At 40.2% G+C, this 21,786-nt stretch overlaps 1 protein-coding gene across 1 annotated transcript in view; it reads right to left on the bottom strand.

Annotated features, from left to right (window-relative positions):
• Nucleotides 1-21,786, bottom strand: part of timeout (circadian regulator timeout) — a 205,058-nt gene that overhangs the window by 172,627 nt on the left and 10,645 nt on the right. Inside the window, exon 15 of the mRNA XM_031978551.2 lies at nt 15,893-15,990. Coding sequence (XP_031834411.1) covers nt 15,893-15,990 — 98 coding nt within the window. The remainder of the gene's footprint in view (nt 1-15,892; nt 15,991-21,786) is intronic.

The raw sequence follows: 21,786 nt of genomic DNA, 5'->3' as shown, positions 1-21,786 counted from the left end.
GAGATTTCTTACTTTATGGATCAGATCGCGTCCTTTGCGGAAATTTATTCGTGGCAGTAAAACCAACCCCCCTTCCAAGCTACTAAGCCAAGCCACGTTATGGCAAGTATCCAAGATCAGAAAGTCGTTACTTAACCCATAAATTAACATCAGCGGTTACTTATATTGGACGTAAAATATTTTCTTAAAAATCGATTCCTTCGACAAATATTGTACTCGGACAGACGTTATTAATATACACAAAAGGGTGGCTTTGTAATAACGTGAGAAATGATTAAAACCCGCATATAACTATTCATTATTATCCAAAAATATTTATCGAATTTTCTTCCGAATAAAATCACTTGTTTCATTCACTTAACCCATTAAAGTTAATTAAACCACGAAAAATAATGAACATATTGAATGATATCACTCTCGTTAACTACCTATAGAATTCTCTTTCAATAATCTAAAGTACAAAACCTATTGAAAAACGTGTAATTAATAAATCAACTTACTGTGTTAACCTTTTGAAAGGTCATACAAATGAAAACGTATAAAAACGCATGCGATCCATCCAGTAATGGTATAAATTTCTCTGGGGTATTAAACATTTCTTAACGGCGCGCGTGAAATATAATAAGTTCGTGGGAAGTGATATGATAAAAAAGGGGGAAAAAAGGAAATAGGTTTGTCGGGAGGAGTGACATTCCCCCTAGGTGTCATTAACTGCGTAAATGTCTTTCGAAAGTGACGTTAGTGGCCCTTCGTGCTCGGGAGGCGTGCATTATCTCTGTGCAACGTAATTTCGTTTCAATGTAGATCATCGAGGACGCTACCCACGCCACTCAACCCAGCTATCTACTCTTACCCTTTGCTTTTATTACGAGACGGTGGATCGTGATAAAAAAGTGAAGAGCTATTTCGTTCTCGTATCAAGGGAACTTCCTGCTCGCCCTTGGTTTCCGGTAGCTTTCCGCGTAGCCTCCGCCCAGCTCTCGCGGGGTACACATTTAAATTTATCTCACGTCGTTTCGCGAGAACCTAATTGTGTCGTCAAGAAGTCATTAAGGCTTGCTTGTCGCTTGTACTCCCTTTGAGCCAGCCACGGGTTCTAATGGCAATGCTGGCTTAAACAATGCGACGTGGCCCGCTCTGACATATGTTTCGTGAACGAGTTGCTTCGCGGACAACAACGAATTGTGTTTTCATCATTTTTCAATAATTTTCTGTTTTGTTATTTTCGATGTTAAAACGGGGCTATTTAAGTGAATCGATCTTTTCACCCTTATAGATAGATTTATAAGAAACGAGGCTGAATACAAATTTGCATTCACTGTAAAATATTGTATTAGATTAGAAAATGACTGTGACGTTTAATTATTTGTCAGGATTAATAAATATTTGCGATACTGATTTGCGCATTAAGATTATAGAATGTAATTGCGAAGTTTAATTAAGAATTATGATTACAAAATAATGTAATGAGGCTCATTCTTTCATTAGCATCACAAAGTGATGTGACTAAGAATTTGATTAATTCTTTAGAAACACTAGAACAATTAATTTATCAACAGGACATATGTTAACTGGAATATTATTATGTATCGAACAAGTAAATTGTTAGTGATTAATCACTTCAAAATAATTGTATATAAGTAATAATCTTTCTTTCTGAATTTGCAGTCTATTATACCAACGCTGACTACCTATTATTCTGCTTGGAAAATATATCAGACTTTTCTTTAAATAACTTTCGAAAGAGTTTGTACGAAAGTATTAAAGTTCTCTGGTAGCCTACAGAAACGCCACGTGATAAATGGGATTGAAACAAGATACACATTTACTGCAATAATGTTTCCAAACTTCTAAATAATATTGTGGTTTCTTGTTTAGATATACGTGATCTGAATCACTTTATAAAATTAATTTTCTAAAAAATAAACTATACATTAAAAATATAATTCATACTTTTATACACAGAGCCACCAATTTTGTGATTACAACATTTTTACCCTGAAAAGTGTACACTTCTCATTATTCCTCGCAACATTTTGTGAATTCCTTATTAAAAACTACTCTTCTGATACTTACAACGTTCTTCCAGTCCCCATAATTCCCAAGATATGTGACCAAATATATTTTCCAGCCCGTTTCTCACAACTTTGAGGTCTGTTTTTACCCTTCAATATAAATGATGGTCGATAAAAAAAATATCTGTGAAATATTTTTGTAAGAACTGCTTTCTTCCGAAGTTTTATCCAAACGAATGACTTTAACTTCTTTTGATAACAAATATACCTGTATATTTTTTCCTTCACGCAATAAAACAGTGACATTTCCTTTATACCTAAACATTTATCAATTTTGTAAATATATTAAAGCAGGTAAAACCTTTCTCTTATAAATAACATTACATCATAGCCTATAATCTTGTTACAAGAGACTATTTCACTTTCCAACCCTATAATTCCATTTTCCAAAGCTTCAAAGTAATACAAACAATTCTCAACGGCGCCACACATTTTTATTCCTCACGCTCACTTATATGTCAACGCACGGAAACTCCATATTCCAGTGACACATCAAAAATTCCGACGAATAACGCGATTCTTTCAGTTGAAAATTAAATCGAACGCGCCTGTTCGCCGCCGGTATTTCCGACACCTCTTCAAACATAATTCCCATTCGATATCTCATCTTCGCGGTGTAAAGAGAAAATTTGCATACTGCCGATCGGTTATACGAAGCCAAATATTCTGGTGGATGAAAGGGAAATCCCGATACGCGAAGTGTGTACCGGGAAGTGGGACGGGCGCGCACGTAACGAGACGATGTAACCGAATTGCCAGCCGTATTTTACGGTTCATTGCCTCCCAGAAAGCCCGGCAGCAATTTGCATAAATATAGTGACGCATCCGCGCGCACGCGGGGGCCGCAATAAAACGTTACCTTTCCCAGTACCGTAAGAACGGGGTAATTGGTTATCGAGTCATCGTCCGCGAAGAATGAAATCCTCTCGGCACGCTCGCACCCGATCCACAACGCGCGATCGTCCGTACCTAAGGCTGCGTTTACATCACGGCTGCAGTATTCGACAATAGAATCGAAGAAAGCGAAGCGTGGAAATGTGTTCCGTTGTTTCCTGAGGGAGAATGAGTTTAAGATGTAGTTTAAGAGGAAACTTATACATTTTTGTCATTGCCATTCGTTGCTTTTTTCGAACGACAAAGCAACGATTATCGAGCCACGCGTCGATATTACTAGGACTAGCAGACGACTCAAAATTCTTGATGTTATCTTGTAGAAATAGCGAGTAAATACAGCTAATTTGCGAAATTATTAAAGAAGCTGATTCACTAGTATCAAAACTGAAATATAAGTCAATTGAAATCTTCATTCTTAGCAGCACTTTGGTTACTGATTATATTTTTGCGAAAGGAATATATATGATTGTTGATTTAATACGAAAACAGTGCACAAAATAACGGTTGAATAATAAGTAAAAGATTATATATTTTCACTTGTTTTATGTGATACGTTTAGTATCAGGGCGTGATATGTTTAGTGTTAATAAACGCTTATAATTTCTATAAAGAAATTTGAGTAAGTCAGTTTAAGTGCTTGGTAGTCCTAGTATTACTTCGTTATGGACGTACGAAAATGAGTTGGCGTTCATTAGACCAATTTTATGAACTGAACAACTGAAACCACGCGAATATCGCAGTGTTATGTATAAAATCCGACGAAGAAAGCTGTCTAGAATAGGTGCGATGTAAACGCAGCCTAAGACCCGCGCGAAAATAAATAACCCACGGGGGCGTATTCAATTCGGCGCGGCATCAATTCGAATTCAATTTTCCGGTGAAAGTTTCCATGCAGGAGTTTCGGCGGAAGGATGGGATCGCGCGGTGATCAAAGCGCGCCCGGCCGGGCTCGAGAGCGTTTCCTGGAACGTATTGAAAGAAAGATGGCCGCGCCAAGGTGATACACCGACCGGAAAAATATTTTTAGCCCCGATCCATCTTCGTGGCCGTGTAGGGGAAGAGAGCGGGCGGTTTCAGCTGAATAATTTACACAGGACGTCCGTTAACCAGTTATTAAAATATACTCGGCGCACCAGCGAGAACACAAGGATGCAGGAAGCCGGGAGATTGAACATAATGAATGTATGCGGCCCGAAAATCCTCGAGTTATTTGCGACGGGAAAATACGGGGATCGATTCGGTTCAATTCTCGTATCAATCCGGCGGAGAACGGTGAATGGCGGAGCGTTTCGGGTCGACGATAAGCTGCATCCTGCCTGATTCGACGCTGCGTCGACTTGACTTCGACATTGTTATGACAACTGGGAAGTTGAAATTAATTGGTTGGCGTAACGAAGTTGGTTTCTGTGCATTCTAGGGAATACGAGGCGGTACTAATTTCTCTTGTTATATTGGAGGCTAAAGAATATGTATTTTATCTATTTGTAGAATTTTTGATTGTATCAAACTTATTGGTATTAATATTTATTCTTCCGCGAGTGAGAAAGCATTATAAATATTATATCTTGTAACCATAATTGTTGTATCTTCAATGATCATTTCAATAATGAAATAAATCATGAAAAAATGACTGATATAATTAGTTTCTAAGTTCATTGAATAATTCATGTATACCTACATGGAAAATTTAATTCGATTTTAATTTGATGAAGTTAAGAAATGATTGGATAAAAAAAATGGATTTTGTTGTAACTACTTCCGATGTAATGAATCGTGTAGATTCGATTGAAACGAAAGTGCACGTAAAACGATGCACCACCGTTCTACCGATATTCCTTGCAGCGGGTTAAACTTTGTAGTTCATTTCGCAACCCAGCCAAAACCGCAACGACCGTGTCGATTTGGACATTTAGGGCGTGTGATTTGGGCATTCCACGGTCAATGAACTGCAGTATAGGGCTCGTGGCAATGTTACAAATGCGAACGTAACCAAGCTGCAAGCAGTTGCGCACTAATGTGCGGCGTCCTTTATTTAGCATTTACAAGTGCAATCTTCGATACATTTGTACGTGTCGTGTACAACGTTAACTATTAAGCGATTAATTTAACCACATAATTTTCATTTAACGAGCTTACGTTAATATACGTACTATTTTTGTTAAAATAACTATTCTGCGATCGTCAATAAATTTCATGTAATTTGAACAAAACGAATCGAATTGCTGGAACTCAGTTCCCTATGTGTCTAGATTCACCAGCGAAACAAGAAACTCGAGCAAGAAAGAATCGGTAACTCTCAATTACCTGGACTAATTCGTTATTTGAACCACCATCTTCCCAGACAGATTCAGATAAATGAACTTCTAATATGTACCAGTGCTCGTGCGTTTTTCATTGGACAACTTTCAGCTCTAAACTGCTGCAATACTGCTTTCACTGGTAAATGGTAACAAATGATAATTACCAACACATACTACCGCGAAACATGGAAATAGCTGTTTTTAATTATAAACCAAATTTTAATGGTGTTTCACTGTGCTAACGATTAGTATCTTTTGCCACTCGTTACGGTTATTTTCAGAAAAAAGTCATTACTGATAATCAGTGTTAAAAATCCATTTAGAAACGGTAACAATAACATAATTCCCTTAAATAATTAAACGAGAACGAAATACTTAAAGTGAAAACTATGGAATTAAATACTCATTAACTGGTTTGAAGAATTAATATCATTTTAATTTAATAGACTGTGTTCTATTCATTCAAAAATGGAATTTTATATTATAATTTAATTGCGCATTATCTATAGATTACCCATTACCATAACATAAAACCCATAAATAGAAAAACTACCAGAAAAGGCTTTTCAAGCAGAAAATTCAATATACTAACATACGATAGAAAGAAAACATGTCTCACAAAACCTCGTCCAACAGAAAATCAACAAAGACATGAAAAAAAGTCTCAGGATTAGGCCAGCTCGAGGACCGAAAAATATCAGGAAACGAAAACATGGTACCCGAAACAGCGCAATAAGTGGCGATAAAGGGGTACGTGGATTTCACGAATAATAGGGAGCAAGGACTGGGGCGTAAATTCAGAGGCGAAAGAGCTGGGGGAGCGTGTCCGGAAACGAGAATCTACTAGGAGCGAGGTAAAACGAAACAGTCGGGCGTTTCTTTTATCCTCATTAAACGAACGAGGACTGAAAACGGAACCGAACTGAAACGGCCCGCGAAAGAGAATAAGGATCTCCGTTCGAGAAAGAAAAAGTTAGGGGATGGAGTGGAGAAGGGTGGGAGGAATCGGCTTAGATTGAGGGACACGAAACCGGAAATGCTTGATGAAAGGGACAAACGTGAAAGCAGCTACAGCGGACAAGATAAGGTCGAAGCGTACCTGGAAACGCGAAACCAGACAATACAGGGGTTGAACGGGGGATTGGCGAGGAACAGACGAAGAGGGACATGAATGAGCGACGAGGAAACGCGAAGAAAAACAGGGAAGGGGGATGCAAGCGCGGCAGGTTCGAAAACGTTCGTCGGAGATAGGAGAAGACGACGGGGTTCGGATACAATATAAATGATCCCGTCTGCGCTACTACTGCACCCGCCACCTCGCACCCAACCCGGGCCGCCCTCCATTTACATACCTGTATTATTCAAGCATGACTGTTATTCAATTTCTACGGAACTCGCAAATGCATTATTATCTTAGCCGGAGCGCAGCCTCCGGGCAGACTCCCGTCAGCCCATACGGAACGAAAGAAAGTGGACGGGCCAGGTCGGGTCGGGCCACGGATGTACAGACGGTAACGTGGAAGAAAAACAGAAACGCGATGGTCCGAGTGATATCGAAAGCATTTGACCTTGGCTCAGGAAGGATTTCTGTTATTTACAGGAACGATCCCTACTGTCCTAACATTTTCTCGCAGGCATCCTTCCTCGTATCTGAAATTTCAACTGCGCAACTGCAGTTGCACTTGGGAAATGCATTTTAATAGGGTAAAGGTATTTCCGTGGTTCTTCGGTTGAATTCGAGGACCCTGCCTCGGGCTTTTGTCAACTGAAGTAGTGTTAATTTTGTTGGTTTATGTTGAGCTGCAGTGCACTTGGAGGCTTGGTGTGCTGACTGATGTGAGGATGTAAAAACGTGTGGTTTTTATGAGGATGATGGGAATGTGTAGTATTCGGATGGTATTGAGTGAAGTATGGTTAATTTAAGGTAGATGTAGAGTTCTCGTTATTGCAAATATGAAACTATGAGGCATGGTTGAGTATATTTTTTGGAAATATTTATATTTTATAGCTTTTGAAATGGAGTGAAATAAATATCGTGATGAAACTGTGACGAAACTAAAATTCGACCGAATTTTGTTTTTTATATATTAATGTTTAAAAGTCTGGATTTTAAATCATAAAATAAAATACACAGAAAGGTATAATTTCTCGATATTATCTGCTGTTCATGTATAATATATGAACGAGTTTTAAAAATGATTAATACCAACTTTCCATTCCGTAAAAGAAACACGTTCATAATTTTCTGCCAAGGTCTGAATAACATGAGCATTTATATCATGATTTGTACTAACGAGGAAGGAGATGTAATATTTTGATTTATGGGGAATGGAAATGAAATACTGGCATCCGCACCAATGTGCCGTGCTCGTCAAACGTGGCTCAGTAGAAATTCTATAAAATAAGTATCAAATTGAACACACTTTCAACATATATTCATGCTGTCATTACATTCTTACTTATCTGAAAATGCGTTATCTTGTCTAATAATGTCTAATAAACATACAATAAATTAAATCTCACAAAAAATCTAAGCATTTCATCTTTAATAGTATTAATGATAACAACTTTAATTCCTTACTTAAAAAAAAGCAAATTCATTCTCACCGCTAATCAATTTTTATATGCCACATTATATACTCAACTGCAACATACACAAAAAAAGGTGTACAAAAAACCAACGCAAAATTCCTTCTCAAAACCCACCCACAATAGAGACCCTATTATCCAATAATTGAAAATCATATCTCATTCATCTCCGATACACACCCGCGCCCTCTTAAATCGCGCCCCCGTTAATTATCTCGAGTTGCCCCCGAACACAATCCCGATTTTCCCTGATTTAATTGCGGCCGGCATTCCCATAGGAGCGATGAAAAGTGCACGACAAAGAAGCGGGACAAAAAAAACGGAAGAAGGAAACAAAAAAAAAATTCGTTATTTGAGGATAAACCTCTGGCGTCTGTCCCGTCGAATTTTTAACATTGATTTGCATTCATGGCCGGTGGCGCACGGCTATTAACCGAGGCAATTTCATGGAATTTAACCTTCAATCATAACTTCATTAACCGGCTGTGGGGCGAAAACGCTGCGTTGCAGTTTAGGTAGAGGGGCGTGGGAGAGGGGAGAGAGGGTGAAGTGCTCTCGTTGTCCCCAACCCCTCGCTGCATACCATTTGTATAGCTCATAATAGGTTCAGATAGCGACGAGTGCGCGCCGAACCATTCAACGATCCCACCCCTGTACTCGTTATACCCTTTTTTTCCTTTTTCCTGTTTTTAAGTGGCCGATTTGCTCCCGACAAGCTTGAAACGACAAGCCGGCGAAGTTGGGGGGGGGGGGGGACGTAAGAGAAATCGTCGACTCTTTCAGGCAAATATTGCCGGGGCTTCTTCCGCGTGTAAGCCTGGACTCGCGGGGTCTCCGGGCGAAGTGTAAGAACACAGGGAGAAAAGCTCTCCACGCGCGCCGTAAGAAAGGGAAGGGTGAAACGATAAAAAATCCGTTGGAATGCTGCTCGGGAAAGTTAATGGTATAGATCGTTATCGGAACAGTTGTCGTGGCAGCCGAGTCCAAGTGGCTGGAAAAGAAACATTAACGCTACAATTACCCCCTTGGTACCTCTACCACCGGTTAATATCGATTCGGAAAACCCTCGAAGGGGCTTGAAGTATTATCCGTTCCTTCGCGAACCACGCTCGGCTAGCTATATGTCATTCGCGATTATTCTAACGAGAGCCGATAAAAAGCTGTTATACCACCTAAAGCCGTGGATTTCTTGGTAGGACTCCGTCGCCCCGAGTGGAAATAAAAATGAAGTATCACGGTAGTCCCGGTCGATTTATATATTTATATACAATTTGTTTCTCTATTATAGTTGGGCGAGTTGCTGGCAGTGTTTGATCGTTTCGTTTCGAAATTATTTGTTTTAGTGTAATTGTCTCGCTAAAAAATGTTTCAACCCTGTACATGTTTCACTTGAGAACTTACGTCAATGTTCCTTAATTCAATTGTAGTTTGAAATGGTACTTTACTAATATATTTGAGAATACGTAGAAAACACTGGAATTCTAATTACCATTATAATATTATGGATATTTGCTCCAAAAGCTGTACTTACAATTTTAGAATATAGTGCCATAAGGAAGTATTGGAAGCAAGAAGGATTAAACGAAAAATCAGCACGTCCAGAGGATCAAATGTGTGCGAGGGGAGCTATTATTGTCGTAGACGAGGTCTTGGCGCTGATGTCCACGCCGTTGCCAAAGTCGTCTACCGTTGGAGGATTAATCAGAGGAAGGCGGACGCGGAACGGTGATTCTAGGTAAATTGGTGCAAGTGTCGTGGGCTAGTTGTGCAGGAGCCGCGCCAGGATGACGCAGAGATGTAGACATACGGTAGCGATCATCCGGTCGAATGGAGGATGTAAATTCTCGTCTGTGTTCCACTCGAAGCGACTCAAACCGACTATTCGATTCGGTCATTGTTCCTCGAATGCCGCGCCCGATAGGCAAACACGTCGCAACCCGAAAGTGGCGTCGATCCCAATTGAATAACGTGTTCGATAAAAAAGGCGACCGGACTGATTATTTTCATCCAATGGTGTCGACAAACAAGCACCGACCAGCCGGCTGTGAATGATAGCTCATAATTTATTGAAAATTCGACAGCTCGTCGATATCAATTTCAAGAGCGGAAAAAGAAATGAAAGACTCCATCGCGGGCCCCGGACATCATAAATAACGCGATCATAAATAAACCGGAACAAGCTGCGCCAACAAATAATAATCTAGCAAGGAAACGTAAATAACCGCGTCGACAGTCACGCGAAATAATGTTCGGAAGCGTTCACTTCTTTTTCTTTTCTCTTCTGTCTTTTTCTTTCTTTTTTTTTCTTTCTTCTTACCTTTCTGCGATTTATTGGGTGAATAATGTGTCTGTTTACAAATCTCTTTAATGAAAAAGAGGAATTATTCGGAACTCGGTTATTGGGCGACCATATTTTCGAAGCGATTCATGGAAACTTTTTGCGGCTTTATATTTCCTGAAAGCACCCTCGAAACCACTTTTCCACCTCACTAACGTACCGCACTGATCTCGTTTCGAGGGAGCACCATACTTTTATGCAACCGGAAATGCTCTTCGGAGTTATGATTCTGAAGACGATTGTGCGCGGAGAAACGGCAGTGATACTAATCGGAAAACGAAATGCACTCTACGTAAATGGAACTGAAATTCTATAAACACATTTATCCACATGAATATTGATATGAAAGTATATACTTATTTTCATTTGATTTCTAGAATAACGCGATTTTCTCATATTTTATTTCTTCAATTTCTGGAACTGTTATCGCAATTTCCTATTCATTCAATTTTCGCTATAATTTTATTGCTGTATTCGTACAGCTCCTCTTTAAACGTATACTGTTTTATAATTTTTCACAAAGTAATAACATAAAAATACAAAAGTGTATTTTTTATTTTTTAATAATACCGTACCAATTCAAAAGGTACTTGAAATTATTGACCCGTTCTTTAAATATAAACTTGAATCTTAACAAGTTTCTAATCAATCAATATCTCAGAGTAACACTAAACACCCCTCGCTCATCAAGAAAAAGCCGAAAGCGTTGAAAATTCGGAATATCCGTCACAACGGTTCTTTAAGCTGCAGCATCACTAAATCAACATGAAAAGACGATTTGTAAGACGCCCGCATCCTTATTCCATACACGTAGATATCCTATTCGGAAACGCTGACCAGAGGAATTTCCGAGAGGACAGGAAACGACACAGGTAAACAAACTTATTTCCATCGAGGGACGTCATTTCCTTCCGTCGTTTGCATGCTCTGTGAAATCCGAATCAAAGGATAATATATCGAACAGATCGTTTGCCCCCGTTAGAGAGTCGGAGAAGCAAAACGCGGGAAAAAGATCGGGGAAATATCTTCCGAGAAGACACTAAGTTATGGACCATAAAACCTGGCAAGAATGAAAACAGGATGAATAGCAATGGCGGGCATACGGCGGGGATCGTTTCTAACGGGGCACGATGGAAATTTTACGCCGTTCTAAGGTACAGACGAGAGACTACCACCGAATCGGTCTTCATTCATCAAACCTTCGACCTCCACTACGAGGAAAAACTGATCGGTTCTCCATTCTGACGCATCCATCAAGTATTCAGACCAACAAGTTAGAGTCGTACGAGAGCGAGAGAAAAATTGGACTGCAGTATGCCGCATCCTCTTTTCTTGTACAGCCATGCCTCACCCAGCGCGGCAGACGGTGAGTTATACAACACCGGCGAAAGTACTAGTACACGAAGGAAATGACGAGAAAGATTGTTGTAGCTCGTAAACGAGTCAATTAGTTCCAATGAATTCTGTGCGTTGTTTAAGCCGGTGTTAAATATAAATAGACTCAGAGGAATGAAATTATTATTTCGTACTTTGGTCGTTTGAAATTTATAAGTAGCGTATAAGATAGTAAGAGATACATTCGCTGAGATAGTAAGAGTTGTTATGGATATGAATAAAAAAGAATTGTTTGAGACAAAACAATGAGTGATAATAATTAGAAGAAATGTTCTCTCGTTACATAAAATTTACCTTGAGACGATGTTACCACGAGAAGCTAAAGTTTAAACGCATAACTGAAGAGAAAAACTGAAATGCCATGAAACAGGAAACATGCCAAAGCAAGTACAGAGATATTAAAAATGAGTTTCCATGGACCTTCGTGTGCACTGCATCAAATGAAATGTAATACTGTCCATTGCGGATGATAAATATCCCCAGTCAGCGCTTTTGTAACGAAATAATACAATAATGCCGAATTTTTCTCTGTATGAAGGCAGCATTTATCTCCACGAAGAATGAAACAGAAAAAAAGGAATAGGTAGGGAGTCTATCTCCTGAAAAATATTCTGATTTTTGCGAGCACGTTTTATCAACGCGAAACAGACGCTCTATTGTGCGCGTGGTGTCTGCAAAACCATCGGCCGTGCAGTCAAGTTACAAAATACAACCGGTGGCGTGCATAAAATGGTAAGATCGCAGCAGGAACGGAGGAACAACAACCGAAACTCGCGAACTCGGCACAAAAATTAGCTGATTCCGTTCCGGTCTGCTGAAAACACGAAACCGTTTGTCGATTCGGATACAGGGGCGTAAGTTTAAGCGCAGCCTGTTGCTATTTCTCAACCTGCTCCATACACTTGATCCATTTTTCTAGTTTTTCCCTCAGCCGCGTCAGGAACAGAGTCTCCCCATATTGGAGGGGTTAAAATCAGGGAGGAATAATGTCACCAAGATCGGCAATAAAACTGTGAATCCTTGTCATGCTCGCCTATTATAAATAGACTGTGAACTTTCATGCAAATACGACGTTAGGAGAAATTAATAATGATTAGTGAAGCTTCTATTTTATTTTAGGAAGATATTATTTTATTTTATCCCTATTTTATTACTATTTTATTTTTTGTTTGTGGCTTTTGTTACGTAATATTTTCGTACCGTTGAAATTCATCAAAAGTTCTAAATCTTTCTCGAATAGAAAGAACAATACCAGATAATTAGAAATGTAAGCTCCTATGAATTAAAGATAACAAAAAATTTAATTAATTTTAATATAATATGTAAAAGTGGCGTGGAGAGACCTAGAATAAGTATGGTTGATCAACTTGTTTCGTGCCCACGCATGCTAACACGAATGCTAGAATCAAGAAGACTGCTTCTTCATCAAAATAATGACACCTACATTCTGTAAGTGGTTCATGTAACCTGGCTGACGTACACATAAACATCATCGCTTGCGCATGACAATATATAACGCTCGGGGTCTTTTAATAATGAAAGTGGTATACTACCATATCGGGTAACGTCATAAAAACGTAACACTGGAAATATTCAAGGAAAGTAATGTTCTCTCGTTCCACTTTTCTTTTTCAAGAGGAACATCTCTCTCACTATGGTGAGTTCTGTTTTAGTGTTTGATTGGAAATAAACTTCGTTTATATGAGGTTTAAACAACCGAAGTGTGCGCAACGTAGAACAAGCTCTCATATACGTCGCGATACAAAAAATTTCTAGAAATTAGAATTTTATAAAATTTCAATTTTGCGTATTTCCATCGTTGATATAATTGGTCAATAAAATTTATGATAACAAGAAAATGATTTATTGCAAAACTGTGGTCGAATCATCTGCGTTGAATAACACCTATTTGGACTGTACCGCCGGTTTGGTGACACTCTGTATATTAATCTATGCACATGACGTTTCGGTTGAAAATATTCGATGCCCATAGCACGAACGCACAAGCAGGTCATACAATTAACGTCAATCAATCTGGGAAAACGGTGTACGTCGCACTCGTAACATAAAACACAAACAACTTTATCGCGCCATGAAATATACGCAACCGTTACTATTGTAACGTTAACAAATAAAATAAAACCGAGGTGTATCTTTTTCAAAGTGATCCATTATTTCATCTGTTACACATTTTTTTACAGCCCGCGCGAACCAAAACCTCGTACACTGTTCCGTTTAATTTTTAATTTACCGAAATGATTTAACAAAATATTAAATTGCATGTAACGTTAGTTTCCATAAATCTGCTGCAAAAAAGTCAATTTGTTTAGACATTTAAAATACTCACATACATTTAAATTTCTATACAATATTCAATAAAATCAAATACACTTTTAGAATTTGTTTTACATGTAATTGGAACACAGTGATATTCTTTATAAATGAAACTGTTTACCCAATCTGTTTGATTCTAACTTCTACAAAGCAGCCCACGAAGACCTACGATTGCACAAAGGACCATAACCCAGTGATCAGCTTTGTTAATATTAGGAAAGATAGCTGCTAATCCACCGCGAAGCAGTGTTCACGATTATTAAACGAAACGCGAGGTACAAAAGGGGAGTGAACAGCTGCAACGCGCCATTGAAACGTTCACAACGGTGTCAGCTATTGTTAAGCCGTTAATAAACATAGATAAATACATACCGGAAGCCGGAACGTCATGAAATCTCGTCTCCCCCCCCACCCTCCTATATACACGTATATACACACCGTAGTTATTCATACATAAATTAGAAGCGCGAAATGAATACCGACGTAGTGTTTAATTAAATTTGTGTCATGATGTACGTGCCAGTTATTACAAACCGCTCCCGGGGGAATTCCCCTTAAGCGAAATTACGTGTTTATAAGTTTTTCCTCTCTTTAGATCTCTCCTCGGGAGAAACGTTTTGGGCCGCGTGTTAATTTATTTTTACGGAAATTTAAGCAACCTGGATGGAACGAGTGGTGGAGGGCGAAAGGGAAAGTCAGAATGAATATCGGATAGACGCTTTTTATCGTGGGCGCGTACTGATTACGGTGAAATTTTCAACGCGCCGCGTAAATAAACGAACGCCATTACATATTTAATTTCCCGGAGTACCCGCGAGCTGCAGCTTCTACGGTAATTCACCATGACGATTCATTATGGAGTGCCGTCTGCGAAGTATCCACGAGGAAATATACTATCGTGCGTGGAAAGATGTGCCCGCCGGATGAAAAAATTATGGCGACGAGGAAATGACTACCACTGGTCTAGCGGTCGTAAAATCATGCGACGACGAGTGCGAGAGGGAAATGACAAGTTCATGCGGAAACCAGAAATTTATTTCTCGGTCGACATGATTTTCCTAATTCTCAACACTTTTCAAACTCTTCACGGCACTTTTCGATATCTTGTAAAGACATTCCGAGCATTCGGTTTCACATAACAGAAACAAAATAAATTTGCCCGCTCTCTAAATAAATATTTATATTCAAAAACATGTATATTACACGTTACTCACATTCACGATAGCTCGTTCACAAAGTTTAAAACACATTTCCGACACAGGCCTTGAATAAAAATTCGCTGTCACGGCCGGCGGGGGCAGACCTTTTAAATGTTTCGCGACCGGCCCACGGTAACTCGATCTTTAAACTAATATACTCCAGCCAGTTAATCACGAAATTCCCGCGTATTAAATTAGCCGGCTTATTACTTTCGGGTTTCCATTTAATAAGGGAGTTTCCACTTCATAATCGCGCGTCGCCAAAAGTAGCGTCCAGGAGTTTCTCACCGGCGCTGTGTGTACAGTGAATATAATTTTCTCGATAAATCCAAGTTGCGCAGGCAATCCCCATGGGCGGGGACGGGGAAGGAGATGGTTAGGCGGCGAGAACGAGAAGCGGGAAAAAGTAGTAACGACCAGTGCTTTGAAAGTAGGAAGTTTTAACTTTATCTCGGGCTGCCTACCGGAGATTGCAAATATATGTCGTCTCGTTTCCGAGAATCTCGTTACCACGATATTTTCCAGAATATAATTTAAACGATCTTCGAGACGGCCGCCGCGTTAACCAGGGGATTACGGATCCTTTTGGACCGCCGATTTGCCGTGACTAAAACCGTTCAGTGTTTAAGGAAATGGGCGCGTAATGCGATGCGCCACAAATTATTCGGAGATTTAACGTGGAAAAAGGACGGGGCTCGCGTTCCCTATGCGAATTACCTTTGATTCGTAAAATGCTCGTTCCACGCCAGTAAGTTAAAAGGTACTCACCGCCCAGATCAGCGAAGAAGATTTCTCGCAGCGCCAGGAACTCTTCCTCCGATGTAATGTCCGCCCTTCCGAAGCAATCGTTCTCCGGCCAAACCTCTCTGAAAATGCATTATTGTATGTTTTAGTGGACTTTCTTCTCGAGCGTTCTGAGGCTGAATGTTAAACCAACAAAATGATTATGAAATGATTTTGATTGTCTGATAGTTCATGCAAATAAAATTTATTTGAATATATTCAGTATATTGGAATTCGAATATAGCGAACATGTTTAATTAGGTGCACTTTAAGTGTATTAAATGTGTTCAATTAATGGAAACATTAAATCGTGGCAATATAAAATTCGCGAAAAATAGAATGTTGATGTGTTAATTATAATACTAATTGGTATGTTGCATGAAATATTACGATGAAAATGATCGTCACGACTCGGCAAAGTAAAATTGATCATTCCGCTCGCGTTAATTTTACACTGTCCAAGAGATTGTGCATCGATAATTAACAATACGGCATGTCACGAAAAAGAGGAAAGAGCACAGAAGGGTTTCCTATCGGCGGGATCGCGAGCAATTAAAATTTAATTAGTATCGTAATGAATAAAATTTAAATATGCATGAGGGACATGCAAATACTGCTTTCATTGGAAGCACGGACATTCGAGAACTATTTCAATATGACAAAAAGTATCTGACACCGGGTCTGGTTTTCTGATGACTACGCCAGAGATTTCCTTTTTCCCTTTTCACAATTTATTACGTTAAACTCGCGACTGTTTATTACTATTTCATTACGCAATCAATATTATAAACTTAAACGCCCATCGAACCCGCTGTTCAAACTACTATTCAAAGAAAAAAAAAACATCTTACCAACACCTCCATTAATAAATAAACTTAAAGAGAATGAAACCTTAATTCAAACGTTTCAACGACAATCGTGAATGAAAGAAGAATGCAAAGTAGCAGATATTAAATCGTTGTAACGCCACGGGAGCCGAGTAATCACTCGGCAGCGCCTCGGATACAGGAGATAGAGCGAGAATATTCAGCAATTCGGGGCGCGCGCGAGTGTCCCATTGAAATCGTGCTTGAAAAACTGGGTCACGTGCCGGGGAACAAGATTAGAGTGATAATACGGGACTCCACGGTTAATGATGCGTTTCGTTGTCTCGAGTGGCACACGTATCCATAATACGACAAGAAAGACCGATGCACCGCGCGAGCCAGCGAACGCCTGAAGGGAGGGGCGGAAAGAGAGGTCCGAGAGTGGCAATCTCAATGGGTCTCGTGGAAGGCTCCCTTGGGCACGAGAGTCTCGCCACGATCTACGCCAACATCCGGCTGCTTGCGTCAAGTGTTCACGCCCGACCCTCCATTCTTCCATCCACCTTCGCTCGACTGCCGTGATCACCGGGCGCTACACGCTGTACCGGAATATCCAAAGGTGGAAGGCGAAGGCGAAGTCGCATCCTCCGCGTACGGGGAAAATGGGTAGAAAGCGCACGAGGAGAAAGATTCTTCGAAGAGCCGAGGGTACAGCTGCTTCTCAATCCACTTGAATTTCATCGAATTTATTTCCGACGTCGCGTTGGGTCTCCTACGGGAGGGTGGGGGGCGAGGGAACCGACCCCGTTCCTCATCGATGCCCCTAATGCAAATCTAATGCGAAACTTAATTTCCGTAATTTACGAAAAAGACATGCTAATACTTTTCATCTGTTCTACCTAATGCGATCAGGCTTGCGAGGGGAAATTGCGAGGGACAACTGTAATCGAGGAATGATGTAGCCGGTATGGTGTTATTGAGTTGTTTCGAAGTGAAGTTCTTCTCTTGTTTTTCAATTGTCCTTTACAATGTGTCCGCTTGGGCATTTGGCAAATTTGTACATCGTGGTGAAGTTAGCACGTGAGTGCAACCTCCAGCGAGATTACACTGTTCGATGAGAAATGAGAGTGTAATTGTGATTTATTAATTGTGACTGAATTGAATAATTTTGAGTGTGAAGGTAAATATTGGGAATAATGTAAAATTAGTATTGTTTTAAGTTTGATTTGTGTGAAGTGATGATTGGGATGATGAAACTGAAGGACAGGTGAGAGTGTGTTGAAAGTAGAAGTGTACAGTTTTTAGTCAGACAAGTTAATCGAGTGATTCAGTTTTGGATTGTCTATTGTGTAAGATTAGAGAAAATATGGAATATAGGAAAAAATATTTGAGATATCACTTCGCAGTAGAGAAAATCAGTAATTGACAAATATATTAAGCGATAGATGCATTTTTGTATTTTGATTGCTAACAGCCCGAAGTTGCGGAGCAGTTAGAGAATAAAAAGGGAACCTTCCGAATATAATTCGCCATTGTAACCTACATTGGGAAAAAGGGACACAAAGATATTGATTGGTCGGTGTGAACGTTGTCCTTCCGTAAAACCTTTTGCAATTTCATAAGATCCGGAGTGAACCGGCTCGTTTCGCGAAACTTTTATTCCCTGTGAGAGTCCAAAAGCATCAAGGAAAGGCGAAAGTCGATGTACGTGACCAGAGGACAAAGGTAAAAATCACGTCTTCACCTTGGCGTAGCACTCATGAAAAAGAGTGTAGTTAATGGCGGAGGATTCCTAACACTGCTAGATGGCGGGCCAGCTTTTCAGGAAGTCGCCGTCCGCCTTGAATTTTCATTAAAAAACTGCTGCACGTAGAAATATTCTGAAAGGTGGAGATCTTCAAAGAGAGCGGCCAGGACAGAGAAACGTGATTGAACACAGAGACGACGTTACGTACATACAGAGGATCTTCGGTTGCTAGATGAACTCGGTTTTACAAATATTCAAGTTCTAGTTTCTCTAATAACGTTGCAATAAACTTGCGATGTCTCCAAATCCCAGCAAATAATCGACGGCACGAATTGGTCGAAATTATACACAATTCTGAACATTCACAGAAGAACGATGAATAAATGTATCACTGTATTAAATTCTAAACGACTGCTGCAAAAGCACAAGCAAAATACATTTCTAAAAATCAATATCACCAGAAAATTATCTCATAATATCAACTATTCAATCCAATTGCGAAAAGAATAGAACACAATTGAAACTAAATTGTAACAAATAAACGCTCAAATATAATTCTTCAGCAAAAATTCAACTCGAAATATTTCGAATAACAAGCTCCGCCGTGTTTCGTAGCATCAAATACGGCACAAAGCGCATCCGTAGTTTATTCACGAACGCAAGAACGTATTTCACGAAATAATATACCACATATACCGAAGCAAGATTGGTTCCCATCATGCAGGGAACAAGGCGCATATAGAGTTTTCCAGGTCCGCGGGTCAGAAAGGTCTATTCGCCGAAGTTTCGGAGAAAAAGTGCGAAACACCTAGGTCGGAGGAAGAATCCAATAAGCGGATGGCAGGAGGGCGAAGACGTAGGCGAAGAGACCGAAGGGTAATGGGAGGGTGCGTGCTGTCCCCGGGCAGAAGAAGTGGCTCGTGCGGGGCCGCCGCTGGTGGCTGTCTGAATAGAAATCCAGCACCATACAATCCCCATTATCCCTCGATTTGAAGTCCCGCGACAATGGAATCTCTCAGACGCGCCGCAACCAACTTCCCCCTGTCCGAACCCTCGAACTAGCTCTTTTGCCAGACACGGAACGAATAATTTCGACGCGTCGATTCTCGCCCTTGACACTCGGTAAGACATCCAGGAGAGTTCATCTTTTATCCGGGGGTGGCGGCACAGCTTATTAGATCTGAATTGGTCCGGCCAGATCGCGCCGATCGAGAATGTCGGGATTAAATTAGCGTGTCCAATGGACTCCAGCGGAATGAGTCCACTCGAAGGAGCACTGTGCGAAAATATGCCCAGTGTTCTGTGATTGGTGATTCAACTCGGAAGGGTGTGATTCTACGACAGATCTTCCGAAAGCGTAGAATTAAATTCTTTCGTTTGAGACCTGATTTCAGGGAGAATGGAGAGCGAATGCTTGAAGACACTTGCTTAGCGACTGATTAAAAGTAGACAGTATCATCGATAGGACGTTCCTTGATTGAGAAAATAAGAGAAGTAATTTTAGTTCTTCCTGAGATTACTGAAATTTGTTGCAATTCTAATTCAATTCAGTTCTAACTACGATTTTTATTCAATTCCACCAAATCTTTTGAAGAGATTTTCAGAGAGATCGATCTGTTTTTTATTCCCATCGAAGAAAACATAAAGAAACGAATTTAAGAGAAGGGTTAGCCATTACAGACTATTTTATGTTAAACTGTAATTAGCGATCTCCACTTACCTTTAAATTAAGTGAATAGATCTCGAGTTTTAACCCCGCAGAAACGGCAATTTTTCAAGCAGGAGTAAGACACTCTTGATCAAGAGCCTACACTCCTCGTTTAACTCAAAAAGGAAGTGAAAGCTGCGCTTCTTCTCCTTAATTATCCCGTGACTTTGAGTTATTCAAGCCTTGGCCGAAGTCAGCACGCTTTTGCTCGTAGCACGGATGCAGACAGTGTAAGTAGAAAATTAGAGGGTTTGAGCCAGTATTCAAGCGATGAGAGTATTTGCCAAGCAAACGAAACGCGATCACCAGAAAGTTCTCTCCCCCCCCCCCCCCCCTCTCTCGTCCTTTATCCTCTCGTTCGCAAGGGTAAACTGCATGTTATACATGCAACGAAAGGAAATTCGAGGAGCAGGATATTTAATACGTGACATTGTCTATCGCAATATTACGTACTATATTACCGCAGATGTGTTATTAATATCCTCCATACGCGGCGCAGTCAACAATCTTCCCGCTCCTTTTATCCTGTTATATGCACAAGGTCGGCAAGAAGCTGATGCTTCCATTGTGTATCGGCCACGGCGAAGCTTACCCCATGAAATGGACGCCGGAATATTACGAACAATCTCCTAAAGTACCCCTTGGAAGCACTGTGATGAGGATACTGCCTAAAGAAAAATCTGCGGGAGTAGCTATAACCCCACCAAGCTTTACGACAAAGACTGTCCTGGACGAAATCGCTCTTTTTTTGTTTCATCTATTTCGTTGCAGCACTTCTCAGCTGAGTGCCAACGTTAACCAGAGCTCATTAGGTCCCGAGACAAATAATCCTACGTATTTCTTGTTGTACTCTTTCTACACTTAATTGCGCTATCTAACAAAATGTAAATTTAGTCTAGAAGAAACAAGATTGCTGAAACATGCAATTACGAGAAAGTGTCCATCTATAATTATATGTACACAATGTACAGTTCAGACTGGGTGATTCGAAACAATCTCAATTTTTAATACCCAAATAAAACGTTTAAATTCAACATTCGAATTGTCCCTATAGAATGTTAATTAAAAGATTCCTATGATACGAAATATACGACGAATACACAGATTTTTCAAGGATAAATAGAGACGATCTGACTTCAAGGATCCCACGAGCAAATCAACGCCCCCCCTTATGAGCAATTACACCGTGCAATTGAATGTATTTGCCACTCCCAGTATAATCGTTTTAACTGGCTATGCAAGGTAAATCCTTTGACAGCGAAGCGAGTACAAAGAAATTGTTTTCACATCGACGGGTTCATCTCGAAAGAATACCCCTGCCAGTCACTTGCGAAACCATTGAAGTGACGATTAAGGCTACCGGCTAGAAGGATCGATGAGGCAGAATGGAGAAACAACTTGACAGAGGAACTAGACTCGCCGGTATATTTAACGGTGGAACGGTTCAAAGGGATGGAACGCACAGCGGCAGCGGCGGCGTTCCGGAACACGCCGAGATGAATTAACGAGTATATACGTCGCGTTACAAGAACGAAGCATGCCTTTCGGTTTTAATGTAATGCAAATACCGTCAGAAGCGCAAACATTTCGCTGTTGGTCAATTAATTGGCTCTGGAGC

This window comes from Nomia melanderi, chromosome 9, assembly GCF_051020985.1.
Source record: "Nomia melanderi isolate GNS246 chromosome 9, iyNomMela1, whole genome shotgun sequence".
In the NCBI taxonomy this organism is placed as follows: domain Eukaryota; kingdom Metazoa; phylum Arthropoda; class Insecta; order Hymenoptera; family Halictidae; genus Nomia; species Nomia melanderi.
The sequence above is the reverse complement of the archived record's forward strand: the minus strand, read 5'-3'. Positions and strand labels throughout refer to the sequence as shown.